This window comes from Diadema setosum, chromosome 16, assembly GCF_964275005.1.
Source record: "Diadema setosum chromosome 16, eeDiaSeto1, whole genome shotgun sequence".
NCBI classification, from domain to species: Eukaryota; Metazoa; Echinodermata; class Echinoidea; order Diadematoida; family Diadematidae; genus Diadema; species Diadema setosum.
In genome coordinates this window covers 6,989,944-7,009,431 of record NC_092700.1, presented here as the reverse complement: position 1 = coordinate 7,009,431, position 19,488 = coordinate 6,989,944, and the positions used below count along the sequence as shown (strand labels likewise).

The following is a 19,488-nucleotide window of genomic DNA, read 5'->3' as shown; positions in this document are numbered from 1 at the left end:
TGGCAATAAATGATAGATTATCAAAATATCATCTCAATGTTTGACAAGAATAACACTCTTTCCACCTCCTATCACTTTTTACTCGACAAGCCTTGCCCCCGCGCTTGTTTCTTTGTTTCTCACGAGTGATTAATATATACAACACCCTGCAAATAACAGCTGTGAAATGCTGTTGCTGAAGATAATGGTATTTGGTCCCCTGTGGTATTGAGGATAAGACTCTTGACATTCGAACGGAGTCCTCAGTTCCAATCCCACAAAGTCATATATACGTCATATTTCACTGCAAAGAAGATAGCGACAGGGCAAACAGTGTTGTCAGTCATATTTCAGCAATTATTTATTATCAAATAATTGGGAGATGCTACGAAAAAGTGAAGATATTCAAAAGTCTGTAAGTCAAAGACGTCTGATCCAAATGACCTGACAAACTCATTGCTCAGAGAGTCTTCGTCTGAATTTGCGGGGAAAAATGTTCATTACAACTTGTCTTGTAGAAAACAACACACATTTGTAAATCGTACATTGAATCTTGTGAAATAATAAACCAACGAGTTGTCAGTTTAACTGTCCAGTATACAGGCCAACACACTATAGAGTCAGTCTTCTGGCGTGAAAGCATTATTACACTCAGCATACCACTATTCATTGGCTATTAGAAGCTAGATAATAGCACATAATGCCAGACTTTAAATCGCAAAAAATTAGATTAATGTCGAACTGGCTCTGACTTACCTGTTAGAGGAGAAGGGTTAGAAGGCTTCCTGCTTGAAAACATCAAACCTTGAACAAAATTCACGAGTTCACATCCGTCGTCTGCAGAAGAGCTACTTAGCCAGAGACGGCCAAGATGTATAGGTCTTTTAAAGCGCTCAAAAACAGTACCAGGAGGGCACTGATATGTCAAGGGGTAAGGGGGAACCAAATCGATGCACAGTTTTTCAAAGGTGTGTGTCCCCGGTATCCAGGGTTTTCTCTCAAAGCATACCATTGAATGTCCTGTGATCACCGCTATACTACAGATCAATATCAACGGACAATTGGGCATTGTGACAGTGTGTCGTCATAATGCGCGGCTTGGGTCACTCACACAGGGCGAGGATGTGCAGAAGTATAAAGAGGGAGGTTGAAGGAGAGGGGAATGGAAGTTCATTACCAAGGCAAAGGAGAATGGAGTTACTGTAGTAAAGTGAAACAAAGTCAAATGACTGAGGTAACATTGAATGATGATTTGGTTGACAGATATACAATGTCATTACACGTCTTGTTCTCTCTCTCTCTCTCTCTCTCTCCTCTCTCTATCTCCTATAATATAATATCCAGATATTTGTTATTGTTCTTGGTCACACTGTGTAAAAGGAAGGAAGTAAATCCCTGTATAAACTTTCATCGAATTTCATAGGCAATACGTCACTTGTTCAGAAAGAGATTTCAGGTACATTATTTTCCTTCTCTTGCTTTTCTATTCTCCATATTCTTACAATGATCCTAGCAGCATTATCCTGCAATTATTTTGTCTTTATCATAGACCCCATCGAAACAATTTCTTGTGTCAGAATATTGCCTTTACGTTCAACATCATGTTTGTGTTCAATAATAATTCGGAGGCAATGTAATATACATTTTGTCTTCATTTTCTATGTAATAAACGAAATGACATGAACAAAATAAAAGAGAAATCAGAGTGGACATTAAAGATGTTTATAATACAACGCTATATAGGACAACTTTAAAAGTGACGTTGCAATTTGTACGCGACAATTTGTTGACACAATGATTTTCACTTGAGCCAACAGATCTCAGTCCTGTGTAGTCTACGGAATACTAGTATCACTCTTTCCACTCATACGTCACCAACTCTGGGTCACTAAGCTCAATCAAAGATCGAGGAGGCCCCTCACACCACACTGTACGTCATTATTGGACGGTCTGTTATTTTTCATCACTTGTATAGTATTGGGTGGAAGTTCTGTGGGTGGGCGCTCTTTCAAAGGTTTAGAAAAAAAGTGCAACAAACTGGAAACTGCACAAGGACACATTTTTGCAACATGGCTGTCATTTTAGTTATGCTGATGAAATAGAATTGCAGTCACAATGCGATGTGATCCAGAGTATAATCTAGTCTAGCGCCATCTGATGACACTCGAAATTCGCTGTGCCATAACTTTTAACTAATTATTGCGTGAATGTGTTTGCAAATTCATTATATCATGATATTATTGCATAATTATGATGACATACCAGTATATTACCATCATCTACATATCTATCTATCTATATATCTATCTATCTATCTATCTATCTATCTATCTATCTATCTATCTATCTATCTATCTATCGATCTATCTATCTATCTATCTATCTATCTATCTATCTATCTATCTATCTATATCTACCTATCTTTCTATCTATTTATCTATCTATCTATCTATCTATCTATCTATCATCTATCTATCTATCTATCTATCTGTCTGTCTTCTATCTATATCTATCTATATCTATATCTATCTATCTATAATCTATCTATCTATCTATCTATCTATCTATCTATCTATCTATCTTTCTACCTATTTGATATTTATACAATTGCTATATAGAGCAAATCATGTCAATAATTTGGCCAAGCTTCATGGGCAATTTTTAATCAATGTCATATAGAGTATCATTCAAAAGTTTTGTCTTCATTTCAATTCAGTTCAATTCAATTCAATTATTTCCATCAATGAAAGGAAATAAACAAAAATGTAATGTCTTGTCAATCAACTCTTAAACAATGTGAAAGAAGAAAGGCAAACTAATTAAGTACAACACATTGAGTTATGTATACAGAATGTAGCGGAAAAGATATACACTTTGCAATAAATCGTAGCAATGGAAAAGAGTGGTCCACTGAAAAGTCTTCGTCTTCTACTAGTATTCTACCACCTATTAACACCTAACATGTCTCATAAAAAGCAACATTTCTAGTACCATCATCTTCCGTCATTTCTATTATAGTCATCAACACAAAGAAAAAGAGACAACAAGATAAAAACAATAAAAGCGTGTGATTTTGATTCCAGTAAAAAAAAAAAGGGGGGGGGGGGTGTCATGGGTTTTTGCAAACTATATTGTTATGGCTCTTCCTATTGTTTTTCTTCTATTAATTGATTTAATTTACTAGATTGAATACATGTCTTGTAACTTTAGTCTTTAGAATATGCTGGGATTATCTAAGAAAACTGAATTTGCCTTCTTCAAATACCGCGAAAGAAGCACGGTTTTTGTCCTATAGAATATACTTCGACTTGGGCACGTCACGTAGGGGCGGTATTTTCCCCCGTCAGGCAAGTCATCTGTTTATCATGAATGGAAATTTGCGACATACACATAATTATACCAAACACGAGAGTAGTTCTTCAACACTATAGGATGGTATTATATCAGTTCCAGAGTCTTAATGGAGTATGAAGACCAGAGGAGAGGGATGACGAGATCGTAGTGGTGGCAGAGGTGTAGGAAGACAATATATGTATTAGGAGCAAGAGGAGGATGGAACAGAACGGTATAGGTCAGCAGACTGAGAGAATTGTAGTAGGGGCCTATCGGAGAGGAAGAGACGGAAGTGACTAAGTGGAGATTGCAAGGATGATTACGATGGTGGCAGATGATGGAGATGAATGGGATTTATGAAAAATTTAATCAATTTAATCAGTATAATTTGCTTATAATGACTTGACACTTTAAATTTTTTCTTGCTCTCTCCTGTCAATGTCCGACAGGACAAATAGGCACCACACATGCATTTCTTCTTTCCCCCTCACGTTCCCTTGCTCTCTTTGTAAATACCCCCCCCCCCCCCCCGACTCCTATCAAGTATCATTTAAACTATTAATTTTGCAAGCATATGTGCACGGGGGTTGCAACGATTTTCAAGCTATTCCTTTGCGTGTTCGTTACCTTGAATAATGTAGCTGTCTTAGTGGAGTTGTATACTATCCTGTAACTGCTTCTTATCAATGTTTACTTATTGTATATATTCTGTCTTGGCTATATGAGATGTACTTGCATACATTAATTTGCATGCATTCCTATATTGTGAACACGCATGAAATCTTGAATAAATAAATGGTTGGCGGAGATGGTGGAAGATGGTGAGGGAGAAGAACACAAGTGTGGAGGATAATGTAGAGGAATTAAGAAACGAAGATGCGATGATGGCTGAAAGGAGATAATAGCAACGGCAGAAGCAGAGGGACAGTAGAAGGAAATGGAGAAAGAGGGGGGAGGGCTAGGAGGAATTAGACCAGGGAAGGGGGAGGAGGAGGAGGAGGAGGAGGAGGGAGGAGGAGGAGTAGGAGGAAAAGGAAAAAGAGATGGTATGATGGCAAAGAAGGCTGACGGCGAGATAGCGAAGCAACAGAAGGGAGGAGAAAAAGATGGTGTGATGTGAAGGAAGATGATAGAGATGGCAAAAGCAGAGGAGAAGGAGGTGGAAGAAGGAGGAGGGGTGATGAGAGACACGGAATCACATCTCAAATCGTGGTTCGTTTCGTTTCGCCTGGCGCCATGAAGGTGGAATCTTTCCACTTCCCTGGTTTTGCTTGCACGGACTGCGGCATACGCCACAGCGCCAGCTAGGTGCTTCCCGGAACCAATGTATACTAGTATCCGGTTTGACGATTGCGTGTGGGAATTTCGTCGCGTCCCTGGATATACGCATGCAATTGCTATGCCAGCGAGATTAGCCTACTGTGCCACGCTACTAGCTCTATAGCGCTGTACTTCCTCATAGATCTCAATCTGGCGTAGAGCACGAGCAAGACTGAGACCCAGAACAACGTCTGCTTGGATTAATCAGCTTCTGTCCAATACCTTTCTGCCGTAGGACAGGATTTCTGTGTAACATGGCTAAGGGCGGGGAGGCGAGGCAGCGGAAAAACGCGGCCAAAAATGGCGCTGGAAGTCGCGGAAAAGGAGGTGAGTGTGATTGAAGACGTTATTTTTTCACTGGTGTCCTTGTGGATGCATCAGAAAATGTGCATACGGCTTGTAACGGTTGTGCGACATCACCATCGCCTTCTCGCCCCAGAGAGCGAGCGTGAAGCGTACGCAGTGTGAGTGGTGACGTGGGTTGGTTGTTGGGGTGGATGCGCCAGTACGTTTGGCTGGTGTGTGTTGTAGTGATGCCTGCGAATTCCGCGTAGGAGCACGGAGGAGGCAGGGTGGTGGTAGTAGAAGCACTGCCCATACACCCCCGCATCACAGGGGAGAAAGTGGTCCGGGGCACGTGTATACGTATAGGCCTATATGTGCACCTGTGATAGCAGGATGGGTGTGTGGTGGGTTGTCAGGTGTGGTTTGTACCCCTACGTCAAAGGACTTGGAGTATGACTTGATTGTGGTTTGTGATTTGAAGGAAAGTGGGACAGAACTCCCACCTCCCTGGTGAGATGATTCCCTTTTGTATGAAAGGAGGGGGTTGAAATGTTGATGACACAACATTAACTTGCTCCGGCAGCAGTTGCTCCAGTTTTTAATATTTTTTTCCAAGGACTTTCCATGGGTTTATGGTTTACCGGTAGGCCTATAGTTTTACAGGGATTTGTACATTGTAGGTTTAGTTTGATGTGAGGATTTAATAGGGTTAGGATTAGTGAAATGTTTGTGGGTAGAATTTGTGTTTGGCAAATGTGCAGATATTTCCTTTCGAGCAATAGAACTATACTTGCCGCAGGAGCAAATGTCATGGAATCCCCCAAAATGTTACAAAAGCAACTCAGCCAATTATGTTTAACATTTTTTAGCATCCTTGGGTAATCTTGAAAGTGTTGATTTTAACGAGATTAATGACATCAAAAGATAAATACAATTAATTTAGCAACATTTCATACTGTTTCATCTTAAAATGGACTAAAGTAATTTGTGAGGAATGTTGCAGTCGTGATCACAAGCACTTGTTTGTAGTGTCCAAAGAAACGGTATGATACAGCACTTGAGTTTGTAAATAGTGATGTGATCAGTGTGATTGCATTGTTTATTGACCAAAAGATCAGTCTGTATTTTATCGTCGGGGATATTTTCTGACGGAGACTACAATCTGGCTTCATGGAATCCCCTGTGAAAGTAAAAAAGTGTAAAACTCTTCCTGACAGATGAATAATTTTTCTGTGTACCTGGTATTGGTTGTAGTGAATGAAATTACTACCAGATTTTGTCTACTTTTGCTTCTGAAATTATCTTTGCTGATGCGATGTGATAAGAAAACTGTGTTGTGATCTTCAAGCTTCAACTTGTGTTTTTGTTTGTTTGTTTAGCTCTTAGCTCTGTGAGGCCTGTGTGTATGATAAGCTGACATAGTGTGAATGAAGATCTTTATAAAAAGATGCCTTTGGCTGCATTCGAGCGCTCTAAAGCGAACCAAAGCGAACTGAACCAAAGCGTACCGTACCGAACAGATTTGAAGCGTTCGAGCGCTCTGTCGAGAAAGCATACCTCACGAGTTATTTTTAGAAAAGGTCAAGCATTTTTGTTGCAAGAATGTCATCCACCTGGCGATTGAACTACTTACAGCTGTCCCGAACAAAGAGAATGATGTTTTTGCATTGTGACATGATGCGCATAATACGCGCATGCTTTACAGCGAACTTTTGGTACGCTTTTGGTACGCTTTTGGAGCACATCGGGAAGTGGTCCACTTTGGCTTGGTACAGTACGGTACGGTACACTTTAGGAGCGTTCGAGAGCTCCTCTGGCATGGGTACGGTACAGTACCACTTCGCTTTAGGAGAGCGCTCGAACGCACCCAATGATTCTGCAGCACACAGGACCAATCTTCAATTTAACACTAATAGCCACAGCGGATGGAGGAGACAGTTTCTACACATTCAAATACTGTAAAAGTGGATATTTTCGCGCGACTAATTTTTCGCGCTAGGCCGGGTCAGAAGAGTTTCGCGTGTTTTTAATTCCGCGGAATCAAGACATCACGCACAGGAACGTATGGCAAGCAAAAATATTCGCGTGTTTTTATTTTCGCGCTAGTTTCTGGTTGCGCGAAATGCGCGAAAATTTCAACACCGCGAAAATTTCCACTTTTACAGTAGCAAGGAGATATTTCTGTGGTGTCGTGCTTCGGTACAGTGATACTAGTTTTTAGCTGGAGCCCTGTAACCCCTATGATTAGAAAAGCGGTGGCTGAAATTGTTGTTGTTTTTTTTTCTTTTGGCCACTTTGGGAACATAAACTGCTATCACCGATAAAGCAGAGATCTATGCTAGATGATGGAGTATTAAAGGCCCTATTCTTTCCGTTCTATATTAATTGTGTGTGTGTACGAAGAGCCTCTGTAGGCCTACTACTGTATATTAGCCTTTGACTGAGCTTTGGAAAACAAGGGAAAAACAGAGCAGACCAGCTTTGAATAACAGTCAGTAGAAAATAGAAAATATTGAATACATTTTTGAGGATGATATCTGTTTTCCTCACTTTCTAACTCGGTTAGGGAATGTTTCAGTTTTTAAAAGCACTTTTCATGGCAGATTGGATTCATCAAGAATTATAGACTTCAAATAGATAAAGGCAACCTCACCAGTAAGCAAAACCATTTTGTAAATTATGTAGCGACACAAAAATGAGAATTAGCTTGGGACAGGTAGTAAAAAACCCTTTCTCACTGTCTTGTCGATCCGCCAGATGAACAGACAGTATGCATGTTTGCATTGACTTGTATGGTAACATGCTACATCCTGTGTGAAAAGTGTGAACGCAAACACCGTGCATAGGACTATGGAGAGTGCAAACGTTTGGGGAGCACACACCCAAATCCCTCCTTCTATTGTGTTTTCGAGGGTATACACTTTTGTTGGTACTGAGAAGACTTGCTAAGTACAAACTATCTTTCCCCCTCCCCTACCACACACACACACGTAAAAAAAGGAAGCATTACAACAAGTCTTTCCTTGCATACGATGAACAATACCTGTGAAAGTTAGGGAAACAATAAAAAATGTTGTTTTGAGTGTAGGCATGATGGATTTTATTACTGATAGGCTTAATGCAACAGTTTCATTGAAATTGTAGTTCTTTTGGAAGTCTTTACATTTATGTTCATCAACAATTATTCTGTGCCTAGGTACAATGTGTTGATACTAAGTCTGCATAAGATCACACTTGTAGCATGTAGGACCATGCATGTAGCTCAGATATTTGTCAACTGGAAGTATTACCTCAATATACAAAAAACACATGTGTGGATGCAGTGAATGCATGCAGAGATATTGATAATTACACACAAGTAAAATTTGAAGAAAATCAGACAATCAGTCCAAAACTTCACAAGTTTTAAACTTTTAGTTCAATCTATGTGATGTCATCCCTGAATTAGAAGACTGTTGTGATGTCACAGTATGATGATAATGATAATACCCTGGTAAAGAATATATTTACAGAGAATCCTGATCACTGGACTTTCTTCTTTCAGAAGACAGGGAGAACCATAGTACCCATAACATGTCAATGACAAGTCAAGAAATATTTACTTTTCATAAAAAATGAAATGTAAATTATTTCACTTTAAATAGTACCTTTGATTTGGACCTCGAATGCATTGTAGGTCTTTCCCATGCACTTTACTTGATGTCCATTAAAGACAAGTCTGTGGCTCCCATGGGATCCAGTGAAAATCTTAAATGGTACACTGCTGGCTGCATGTAGTTTTTATAGGCATGTCTTCATCAGCCCGAAGTTTCAAAATAGCGCGCTATCTTGCGGTTACCAAACTAGTCCGATGTCAAAATAGCGCGCTATCTGTGTCCAGTGAAGACGCAGATAGCGTGCTATTTGAGCGGGAAAATTTCCCCCAAAATCTTAGTCTAGTTCGTCAACTAGAGCGCTAATTCGTGAAATACAGTAGCGCGCTATCTTGGGTGCGTCTCCATCAGCCCGAAATTTTCTCGATCCCTCCACGCTTCTGGTTAGCCAGCTGGCAATAGAAAACGCATGTACGATCTAGTAATTGTGTATAGTACATTACCCCCACGCACGGTGTATTCATCCAGGATCACATATACAGAGGCCTACTGTTGCTGACATCTACCAGGGAGGTGATTTCTCTCACCTCCCTAATAAAACTCAGTGAAGTGCATGCTAGCTGTGTTTTGTAAACTTCTTCTTGGTCCACTCTACCTTAGCTGAAGATTCTTGCAGATTGTGTGTATTTCTGATTTGTTTAAACATTGCAATTTGTTAACTTCATATAAGATGCCTCACTGGACAAAAGAGTAGCGTTATTAATATCCCTTTGGAGAGAATTTGCTGTACCGCTCACCTCCCTGGTTGTAGAATCGTACATACGGTGATATAGGAGATTTTGAGCGGGGAAATCCACTTTCGAACCGCGAGCTAGGCAGAGTAATATTGCAAAGTACGCATGCGTTAATTTTCGGACTAATTTCCCGAAGCAGACTGTTCGAGCTGATGAAGACGCACATTCGCTGTATCGGGCTATTTACTAAGACCGCAAAATGTCCCGCTAGTTTGAACTTCGGGCTGATGAAGACACGCCTAGTGAGGCTTTCAACGTCTACAGCTGTTGACATCCTGTCCTATGTGATGTGGGCCTATTAAAAATGTTGCCCTAAAACGATTCTTGTAGAGCTCTGCTGACCTAGATTCCCAAGAAGGAGTTTCGACGCGAGAACAAGTGATTTTCGGAGAACCCCAATCTCAAATTGCAGTGTTGACGCTGTATACAAACAGTTTGATGTGCAGATAAAGTGATTTGATGATGTCATCATCTTGCAAGTTTACATTGTTCATGTACAAAAATCATGTCCAAAAAGCAACATAAGTATTTAAAGGTTAACAATGAGAGGAGGACTTTGTTTTTGTACATGCTGGTGATGCTGTATTACTACCAAAACAGTTGAAACATGAATTATTTAAAAGCAATAATCATTGAAAGCATTTTAATAGTGCACCACCGGAATCCACGTAAAGACACTGAGTTGCAGATGAAAGTTATGAGCTGGATAAATTCCGTGAGCCATTAATTTTTCTTGGCTTTCTCTTTGCGAGCAAAAATTGTGGATGCCATAGATATGATTTAACTGGCATGATACAGACAATTTTTCTTTTTTATCCTGATGGTCTCCTTTAAGCGTGATTGTGTCGACAATTAAGCTGTCTGAGCTATCGTCCTGCTAATAGCTTGTTATGGCTCACCAGCTTCCTTCCTGCCTCCAATGAGCCTGTGTCAGCGATCATTGTGCTCCTCATATCACCGACTCTGCCAACATCAAGATCTGATTTCATGTGAACGCCGAGTCTGGTATTAAAAGTGATATCAGAATGACATTGTGCTGTAGTGTCATTAATGAAGCAACCTGCCAGATGAGGTGTGAGAAATGATGCAAAAAATGTCCTTTTAAAGTATTACACAGCTATGCTGACATTGTGTGTGAGAGCTGTGCTTCAGTTACTGTGCTATCTTAAAGGGGTCGTACAGTTTTGGTTGAGACCTAATTTCAGGTTTTGAGCATTTTTTGGTGAGATGATGAGAAACCTCTTACAAAATATGAAAGAGCATGTAATTCTATGAGGAATTCAACGTTTATTTGATGAAAATTGGTTTTGAAATGGCTGAGATATCCAAAAAAGAGCGATTCTAATAAAGTGTGGGACCCACACTTTATTACGATTGCTTTGTTTCGGTTTGTTTTTGGATGTTTCATTCATTCCAAACCCGATTTTCATCAAATAAACTTTGAATTCCTCTTAAAATGGTATGCTCTGTACTACATCATAAGTGTTTTCTTGGTATCTCGCAAAAAGTTAAAAGCCCAATTCTCATCTCCACCAATACTGTACTATCCCTTTAACCTGTTGAAGATTAAATCCCGACTATACCCTGGCAGGTGTCTCTTTAGTGAAACTTGGCAATTTCATAGAGCTGTAACTTCCATGATTTTTATAAAATTTTGGCCAAATTTTCATAATTTTGCTTGTAAAATTGTACACTTTTTGTTTCAGGTTCATGTTTAACTGGTCTGGAATTTCCTTTAATTAGGAGGCCTGGCATGGGTACCTACATATGATTTTGTCCTTATCACAAAACTACAGGGCAAGCTTTTGATATAACGTTATGTTGCACTGATCTTTGCTTAACTCTGAAGAAAAACAATGAAGTTTGTCTGAAAATAACATGCCTAACCTCCAGATAACATTGAGTGTGCTCAGTGATTGAACAGTAGCAATAGGTGCATTGGATAATTGATTTTGCTGGATCTCTGCTAGATATGAATAGAAATGTCTTCGTAATTGACTTTTCTGATATTGTGGGTTGACCCTGAAGTACATTGTATTTTTGTATCAACACCAGGGTACAATCGATTGGTATATATATATACAATAGTGTAGTGTATCTTCTCAAAAGTTCAGATTCTCCAGAGTGCTTGCCAATCTTCTGTTGTAGTAAGACTTTGAATAACCCATGAAGTTTTGAGTAGATCCACTGAGGTGAAAATTGTTTGGTGTACTGGAAGAAAGACAGGATACATAAAAAAAAATGCCCTTTCTGCTCCTTTTACCTGTATATGTTTTTTGCAAAGAAAGATGTCATGCAAACTCAAATGGTACACTGTATTCATTGGAAGCTGCAGCCATTGTACCACTAAACTTTATTGTTTAGTCTATTATTCTTTTTTTTTTATGTCATTTTTTTGTAGAAGAGTGTTATTTTAGCTAGACTTCTACAACAGCACTTCAGCAGAATTATCGTTTTCTCTTTGTTTTTTCTTGGACATGTTGCTGTGTATTGGTTTTTACCAAAGATATTATGTCACTTCATAATTATGAGATTACCCGTCTGTCATTTTACAATCTTCTTGCATGTATTCCATTCATTACATTCTCATTTGTGATGCGCTCCGTCGGAATGAGTCAAAAGTCGCAAAAAATGAAATCGTAGTTATGCCTATATGTGAATTCTACAGACTCTAAGCTTTACACTGATATATAATACAACTCATTTCGACATCCCTGTAGATCATAAAAACAAATATTCACTACGCTTATGATGTCAGTCCGTTTTCTAAATAACGGAGAAAATCGCTTTCAAAGTTCAGGCTATGTTCAAGCTCACAACCTGTTTCTTTCACGGGACGAAACAATACAACAGTCCTGCTTAGCGACGGCGTTTATGCTCCATCGCACGCACTACCATATAAGGCGATAGCTTGGGTGTGTAAGATAATTAACCAATCGCAGGACAGGTCTATCATTAACGTTTCTGACCAATACGGCAGCCCGAATGTAAACTTCGGTGCGTTTGTGTCCGTGCCGCTGCCGCCGCATGAATGAGTCGGTACGCGTTGTGTGTCGGCTGCGGTGTAGTTTGCCGCAAGTTTTGAACTCACAAACAATAGGAAACAGTAGAAAGAAAAAAAAAAAAGGCACGCAATGCGTATTACGAGAAGCGTCTTTTAGGGAGGGCGTTGATCGCTTCCATTCTCCTCCCATGTTGTTGTCAATGGAAACGTTTAGCAAGTACCAATAGCTAAATAGAACCTGTGAACCCATTGTAGGCGGGAGTTCAAAAGACAGCATCGGTAGAGAAAATCAATGAAGTTAATTAACCATAGTCGTCTTTTGAGATCGTGTTCTTTGCATGTATTAAAAACCCTCAAATTATGCACATGGTCGTAATGTTGCAGAGCATCAAAGACTGCTTTCGCGTCTGTTCTGCTGCAGCTGTATACAGTCGTAACATTCTGAATTCCCGCCATATTAGGCACATTCCTTTATAGACGTTGCGTCCACAGTAATTATCGCTTATCACACTTGCCAATGCTGCACATACTATACGTATCAGAAGCAAAGATTGATGTAGGCCTGACAGCTTCACGTTGGGTTTATATGATTGTATCATAAATATACTTCTTATTCTCGGTCACATTTGTAATACCATAGCATATAAAGAACCATTATATTAACTTGTGGCTTAAGCTTAATGTTTTTACATCACATTTGCAGTTACAATCTTTCTGCATTTGAGACAGATAATTATACTGACAAATATTCGGAATTAATACTTAGGCCTTTTTCATTTCGTTTTGTATTCACAAACCTTACTAAAATAAAAATGTTTGCTTGATTACTTTCGGGTGAAGGAACCACCGGAAAAGGAACCGCATTTGATTGTCTTGTTACGAACCTAAGCTAATAGCGAACCATATTTCATTGTGTGATTAACGAACCTTCAGAACAATCGATTGTATTACCCCCCCCCCCCCCAAAAAAAAAGAGCATTTTAATGTCATGCGTTGTCAATAGTGATAAAAGGCCCGTTTTTATTTCGTAGTGTGTCTCAGTACTCCTGTGTTTATTTTTAAGGATGTGTCTCTCTTTATGATTGCGATTGATGTTCAACTACATGTATTTCTTTCCCGCAAGGCTTAAAACGGAAGAAGCTAAAATTGAGGCAGGGAGACGAGTTTTCTTCCATGAGATACAATCATTAAGACATACATTTATTCCCGAAAGTTGTGTGATTGCTTATGCGCTAAAGAATTGTGGCCATTACATGTATCAGGCACTATACAAAACGGTTGAAATGTGCTGAAAGTCGAACTTCGTTTTTTTTTTTTTTCTATTTCCATTTCAAGCGGGGATAGACTAGAAATTAGTTTGTCTATACTGGCAGGAGACATTAGTTTTCCAGTACATACTCCGCATTTAAACAGTCGCCATATTTTCGTGGTCAGAATCAGATAATGGACACGTGATATATTATAAAAATGAAAATACAAAACAACGAACATGTCATATGTACAAACATTATGAATCTATACTTACCTGTAATATTCTGCATAAAAAAACAAGCACGCCAATTAGATAATTTAATAGAATTAATAGAACACACTGTACACAGCGATATCATGCATGGTAGATCAAATCAAGTTCAATTGGTGAGAAAGTTAAATGCAGTTAAAAAGTTGACTTCTTTACGTTTCTCTTTCAATTTATGAAAACAGAATTACTTTGTATATCTATTGAAGCGGATTGTCTCCGTTGCGAACGATCGTCATACATGTATATAGCATTGCTAGTCTTCTGAGCAAATCCGAAACCCTAAATACTTCAATTTTTGCTTGATAATGTAGTAACCCTTATAACTTTATAAAGGATTCGCAAATTCAAAGTTTCAAACCGTATACTAAAACATTACATTGTACACGATGTATTTTAATGCGTTGTGCGTTAGCATGTTAACAGCATCAATCTGCCTCTTATTTTCCGTATACGTAAAGCGCACAGAAACGTAACCAAACGTTACCAAATACAGTGAAATGCATTGTACGGCGTGGTATTATCATTAGAAGTATATCCCATTCCTTTTTACTTTTATTTGCTTGAAGCAGTAGTCAAACCATGTGTCATTTTCGTAGCAACGCTTTAGGAATTAGAATGTATGAACATAATCGTTACTTAATTATTTTGCGCTATCATTATAGCATTTACATTTTCCAACTATTATTGACAGGATTATGTTACTGTGAAGGTTACGATTACGAATGTTGGTTATGAATTCAAAAGACTGGTTCATTAATCGAACTATAAAGGTAATAACCGTTTTGAAAGTTGTTCGGTACAAGTTCAAAACGCAATCGAAGTCATCGTCATAGGGGGAACTGATAGCTCTAGAAAACTTGTTTAGGCCAGTAAAGATTGCCGTATGCAATCTTTGTAGAAAGTTTTGACTTAGGCCATCTTTTGAGTATTTTGAGAAATTATATAAAGAACTGTTTATTTTGATTATGTCAAGAATTAGTTTGAACTATGAGAATAAAAAGGCGCGGTTACCTCAACAATGTCGTAGTGCGATTAGACATGATAGGTTAAGTGAATTCATGACTTGTTGACTTATCCTTACTGAATTGATGATCACTTCTGTAAACCATCAATTAAGTCTTGTAGATGATACCTCTGTAATCGTAGTCAAAATTCTTTTGAGCGATGAGACGAAAACCAACAAACAAAATGCCATGTATAATCATCGCTCGAGTTTCCAACATTTGGCGTCACCCGACCAACAATAAGTGCCGAATCAAATGGAACATTATATTGTGGGATAGCAGACTGTGTTACGATTTTTAAATATCGCGAGCAATTGTTAAAAAAAAAGAGGAAATGAGGCAAAGTTCAAGAAATTCGAAAAAGCATGTAAATGCAATAGTCAAAGTAAGAGATTACAACCGGCCATGCGGATGTATAATATGATTGCCTTATTTACACTGTACATGTCTAATATTTGTAAACTATGTTATATTCAAATTTACAAGTTCCCTTCCCTCCTTGATAAAAGTTGTGTTGGGTTTTCGCTAAAGGCATTTATTAGGAAACGCTATAAAAAACGGCAACAAATGCCTACTATACATCAAGAGATGACCTATACATACATGAAACACAAAAATTCTGTACGTTCTGATATAATGCAACTGCTTGTTTGTTTGTTTGTTTGTTTGTTTTGAATTACCATGGTCTTTGTCGGGGTAAAGATGAAGAAAAATAGTAGAGTGTATCACTCTCAAATCCGGATTACTGCGATAAGTGTGTATTCCCGCCATTTCTATACAGGTAAAGGATTTAAGCTTGGTATGCTTTTATAAAAGCCTTGTGTCACGCAGAAGAACTGATTCCGCGATCGCTTTTAACCTTTCATAAAATTCACGTTTTAAGATAGTAACGATAGCTTGTAAGAGATAAAGTAAGTTAGCGTCCCTGACTGTGGTTCTGAACACAAAAGGGGACTGAAAAATTCTTTTACAAATTAGCATACATAATGCCGATCCTCCAACACTGTTGCTCCATTACAGTATGTCACTGATTCTGCTATCAATGGCGAAGAAAGAATACTGGTTGCGTGATTATATCCACCCCTTGATAGCAGGAAGTTTACCTTTCATTGTTCAAGGCTTCGTTGATGCGGGGTTTACTCGGATAAAAGGCATGAACAGTGTGGCCCGAGTTCTTTCATTCGAATTCCTCACAATACACAATTCAATAGGCAATTAGCGCTGCTACTTTGCAAAGCTGTTAGCCAATTTCTTTGCAGACTTGACCTCTCACATGTCAGCTACACGTAATACACGACAAACAGCTATCAGTACAAACATTCTGACCAAAAAACAAAACAAAATGAAGAAGCACACTTTTGAGTAGCGACACAGCTTTCTGCCGCTTTCTCAAATATGTCTTACTTCTGAAAAATACACAGATGACAAGAGTCAGAATATCCTCCAAAGGGAACACGAGCTATTTGGGCATAATAAATAATGTTTGTCTTCCGATTTCTCTCCATGTCGTCACGGCCCAAACCATCATAAGTAAATAGGGCAATAATCTTTATTAACCAGGGAAATAATATTACGCATTACATACATTTGGCTAATTATCACACGAACTGTCGACTTTATAAAAACGAGAATAATTGACAACTTAGGCCCTACTATATCTCCAAAGATGAACTTTAAACAGCAAGTCACATACCAGGGAACGAAAGTTATAATCATTTGAATGAATTCATTAATGAGGCCAATAACCGTTGTAAAAGTACACACACGCATCACTAGAGAGGTTTCAAGTTCGATATGTGATCATTTTAGCTCATTGATAAAGTATCGTAAATTTTGCGTGATCGTCGTTGGAATAAAATTTTTCAGCGCCATTTGTGCGTCACATCAATCACCACTTCATGAAATGTGGTGCATGTATCAAACGCAACTCGCTGGTCATGCAATTGATAGCTTTGGTCAGCTCACTGTTATTGCGTAATTCTAAAGCCCTCGCCGCCGCCGCCGCACGCACCATGCTTTGTTTTGTCTTCAATGGGGTCAAGAGCAATGCTCATTAGCATACGCCCTAGCAACGGAGGCGGAGTCTCGATCGGGCGAGAACAATAGGTGCGAAACGCAACGCAAAGGCGAGCGTTCGAAAAAAATGTAACCGAAAAAAATGGTCTCAGAAAAACTGTGATTTGGGACACTTATACTCATTTTTACACGCTGAAATTTTCTGTACAAATAGATAAAACATCAAGGAATCAAAATCCGTCATAAAAAAATATCGACCCGAGCAGTGCTTCCCCTTCATTTTCGGCTCATTACGGGAAAACTCCCCGTGCGACTTATGACTCATTTTGTTGGAGCGTCACACATTTTATTATATTGTGTTCCGTAGGGACACATCTTCTTCAAGGCACAGGTCAGTAGATATTATGTGCATATTATGCTTTTTTTTTGCAGATTTACATGTAATTTTGGGCTTTTCATACAAGGGTTGATCTTCATTTTGGCTCATGTTTCGCTGAATGCATTGGTGGTGTTCTATAATAATGTTGCTTTCCCATCTGGACTCTCAATATCAATTGCACATTTTCTCTATATAGATACAGTTGGACATACATGTGTACAAGACAATAGAACAATGCATTGCTACAAGCATACACCTACGTGTAAAAAATGGCAGAAAATGTTAATGATGTATAATACCAGAGGCATGTTTTAGACATGGTTTGTCTAGATGTGTGTGTGTGTGTGTGTGTGTGTTTGTATTATGTAGAGTGTGGGTGTTGTACAGCGTGTATGTCGTGCACTTGTATGCCATTCTTCTTCTTCTTGCTTCTTCTTGCTGAAGGCTCACGCATAAAGAATTGAAGATGACACTGTCCGTTGAGACCTTTTAAAGGCTTTGATCGTGTGTGAAAAGGTGCAATGCTTTTTCTACACCTCTAGCCTTGTTCCAAAGCTTTTACATGTAGCTGTTATCTTCTTGGCATTATCTGCTCAGGATTTGATATGGAATGTACTCTGCACTAAAACTGATGATGGGCTTGTATGATTTTTGGTTCCAAAAATATAGCAAGAAAGCAAAATCAACAACAAATTGTTTAATATTGAATTGTTTGTTTCCAGTGTTATACAAGATACTTTTACTATAAACCAACTTTGGTTAGAAAAACATAGGCCTATTGTCAGGCTTGCATGGTACTTTGCGATTTCTTTATTTTAAACAGTTTTTATTCGATATATATTAAAAACAAATCTAATCTGTTTAAGTCTTGAATGTATAGCTGTAGATCATGCTTTTACACATTACCTAGGTGATAACCCCTCTTGATACACTTGTACAACACTTGGTATGATAATGAATTATAACAGACTAGCCTATACTCAAGACTTTTGAACACTATTTTGTCATCATATAAACTGCACCCTTGTGTTGATTATATTGCACCTTTGTAGCCTCTGGTCAGCTTCTTGACCAAAACAAACTTACCAATAAAAAAAAATGAAAAAACAAACAAACAAACAAACAAAAGTGCTGTACTTGTGATGCACATTTGATTTTGAAGGACTCCCCAACTATTATTGGACTTTAGAGTATAGCATAGCAGCCACTGAAAAATCCCCCCCCCCCCCCCGAGAAAAGCCTAGCTGGGCAAAAACTAGAAAATGGCTTGTCATTCTACCTTGAACATCTAAAATTGCAAATCACTTGATGTAGCACATTGATGCTCCAGAGTAGTATATTCTGTATGTCTGCTTCCAGACACTGTACTGCTACCTGTAAGTATCACCTGTTGGCATAGACTACCTGTAGTGTTGTCTTCACAAAAATGGCTGTTTCGTCACATTTACGTTGTACTGCACCCCCTGTTTCAAGGGTCTTCCAGTCTATCAAAGATGAAAAAGAAAACAAGCAATAGCCTTGGAACCAGGCTACGTTATACCATTTATATAGCACTGGGCATGGAGGAGGATGAGGAGTCATCTGCAGTGTCGGAGGATGTCACCTCTGGGAAAGTGATCAAAGAGGATCTTGTCTAATGTACAAGGGAGGAGAAAGATTACCTTGTGTTGATAGCTGGTACCTAGATGCTTTCACTCTCTGGTCAGATGGTGTGCTCTGTGTTCACGCACAGGAGCTATTGCATTTTAAAGTCAGTTTTTGTTTGTCCCCGCGTTCACATTGGTCCCCACGACGCGGGGAAAGTCCCGAGCTGTGGGACTTTCTTCTCAAAAACCATAATGTGAACGCTCGCTGGGACTTGTCCCCTCGTCCCCGCGAAGCAAGTCGGGTACGGGGACAAGATTTGGAGGGGAGAGTGACCTTGGGGCGCAATTGATAGCGTCCAGCTGTGGTCATCAAATGTGCGCATGCGCTATGCCTGGATTCAAGTGGCAGAGTTCGCTCCAAGCCCCAAACCCCAAAATGCCCCCACAGCTCGGGGACAGATGAGATACCGCTAGGCCCGTTCACACACAAGGGAAAAAGTGCGATTTAAAAATCGATTTTCTTATCGCAATCAAAATTTCGAAATTTTTTCCAGTGTGGACAGAAAAATCTCACTAATTACCGCGATCCTTATCGCGATCCAACTCGCACTATTAGTGCGATTTTTCAGAATTAATCGCGATTATTTTGCCAAGCGTCGTGTGTGTGAGCGCG

General features: G+C 39.1%; 1 protein-coding gene across 1 annotated transcript in view; it reads left to right on the top strand.

Moving 5' to 3' along the window:
* Positions 1-4,786: 4,786 nt before the first annotated feature.
* The window catches only part of LOC140240243 (uncharacterized), a 71,631-nt gene continuing 56,929 nt past the window's right edge, over positions 4,787-19,488 (top strand). Inside the window, exon 1 of the mRNA XM_072320033.1 lies at positions 4,787-4,959. Coding sequence (XP_072176134.1) covers positions 4,887-4,959 — 73 coding nt within the window. The 5' untranslated portion in view covers positions 4,787-4,886. The remainder of the gene's footprint in view (positions 4,960-19,488) is intronic.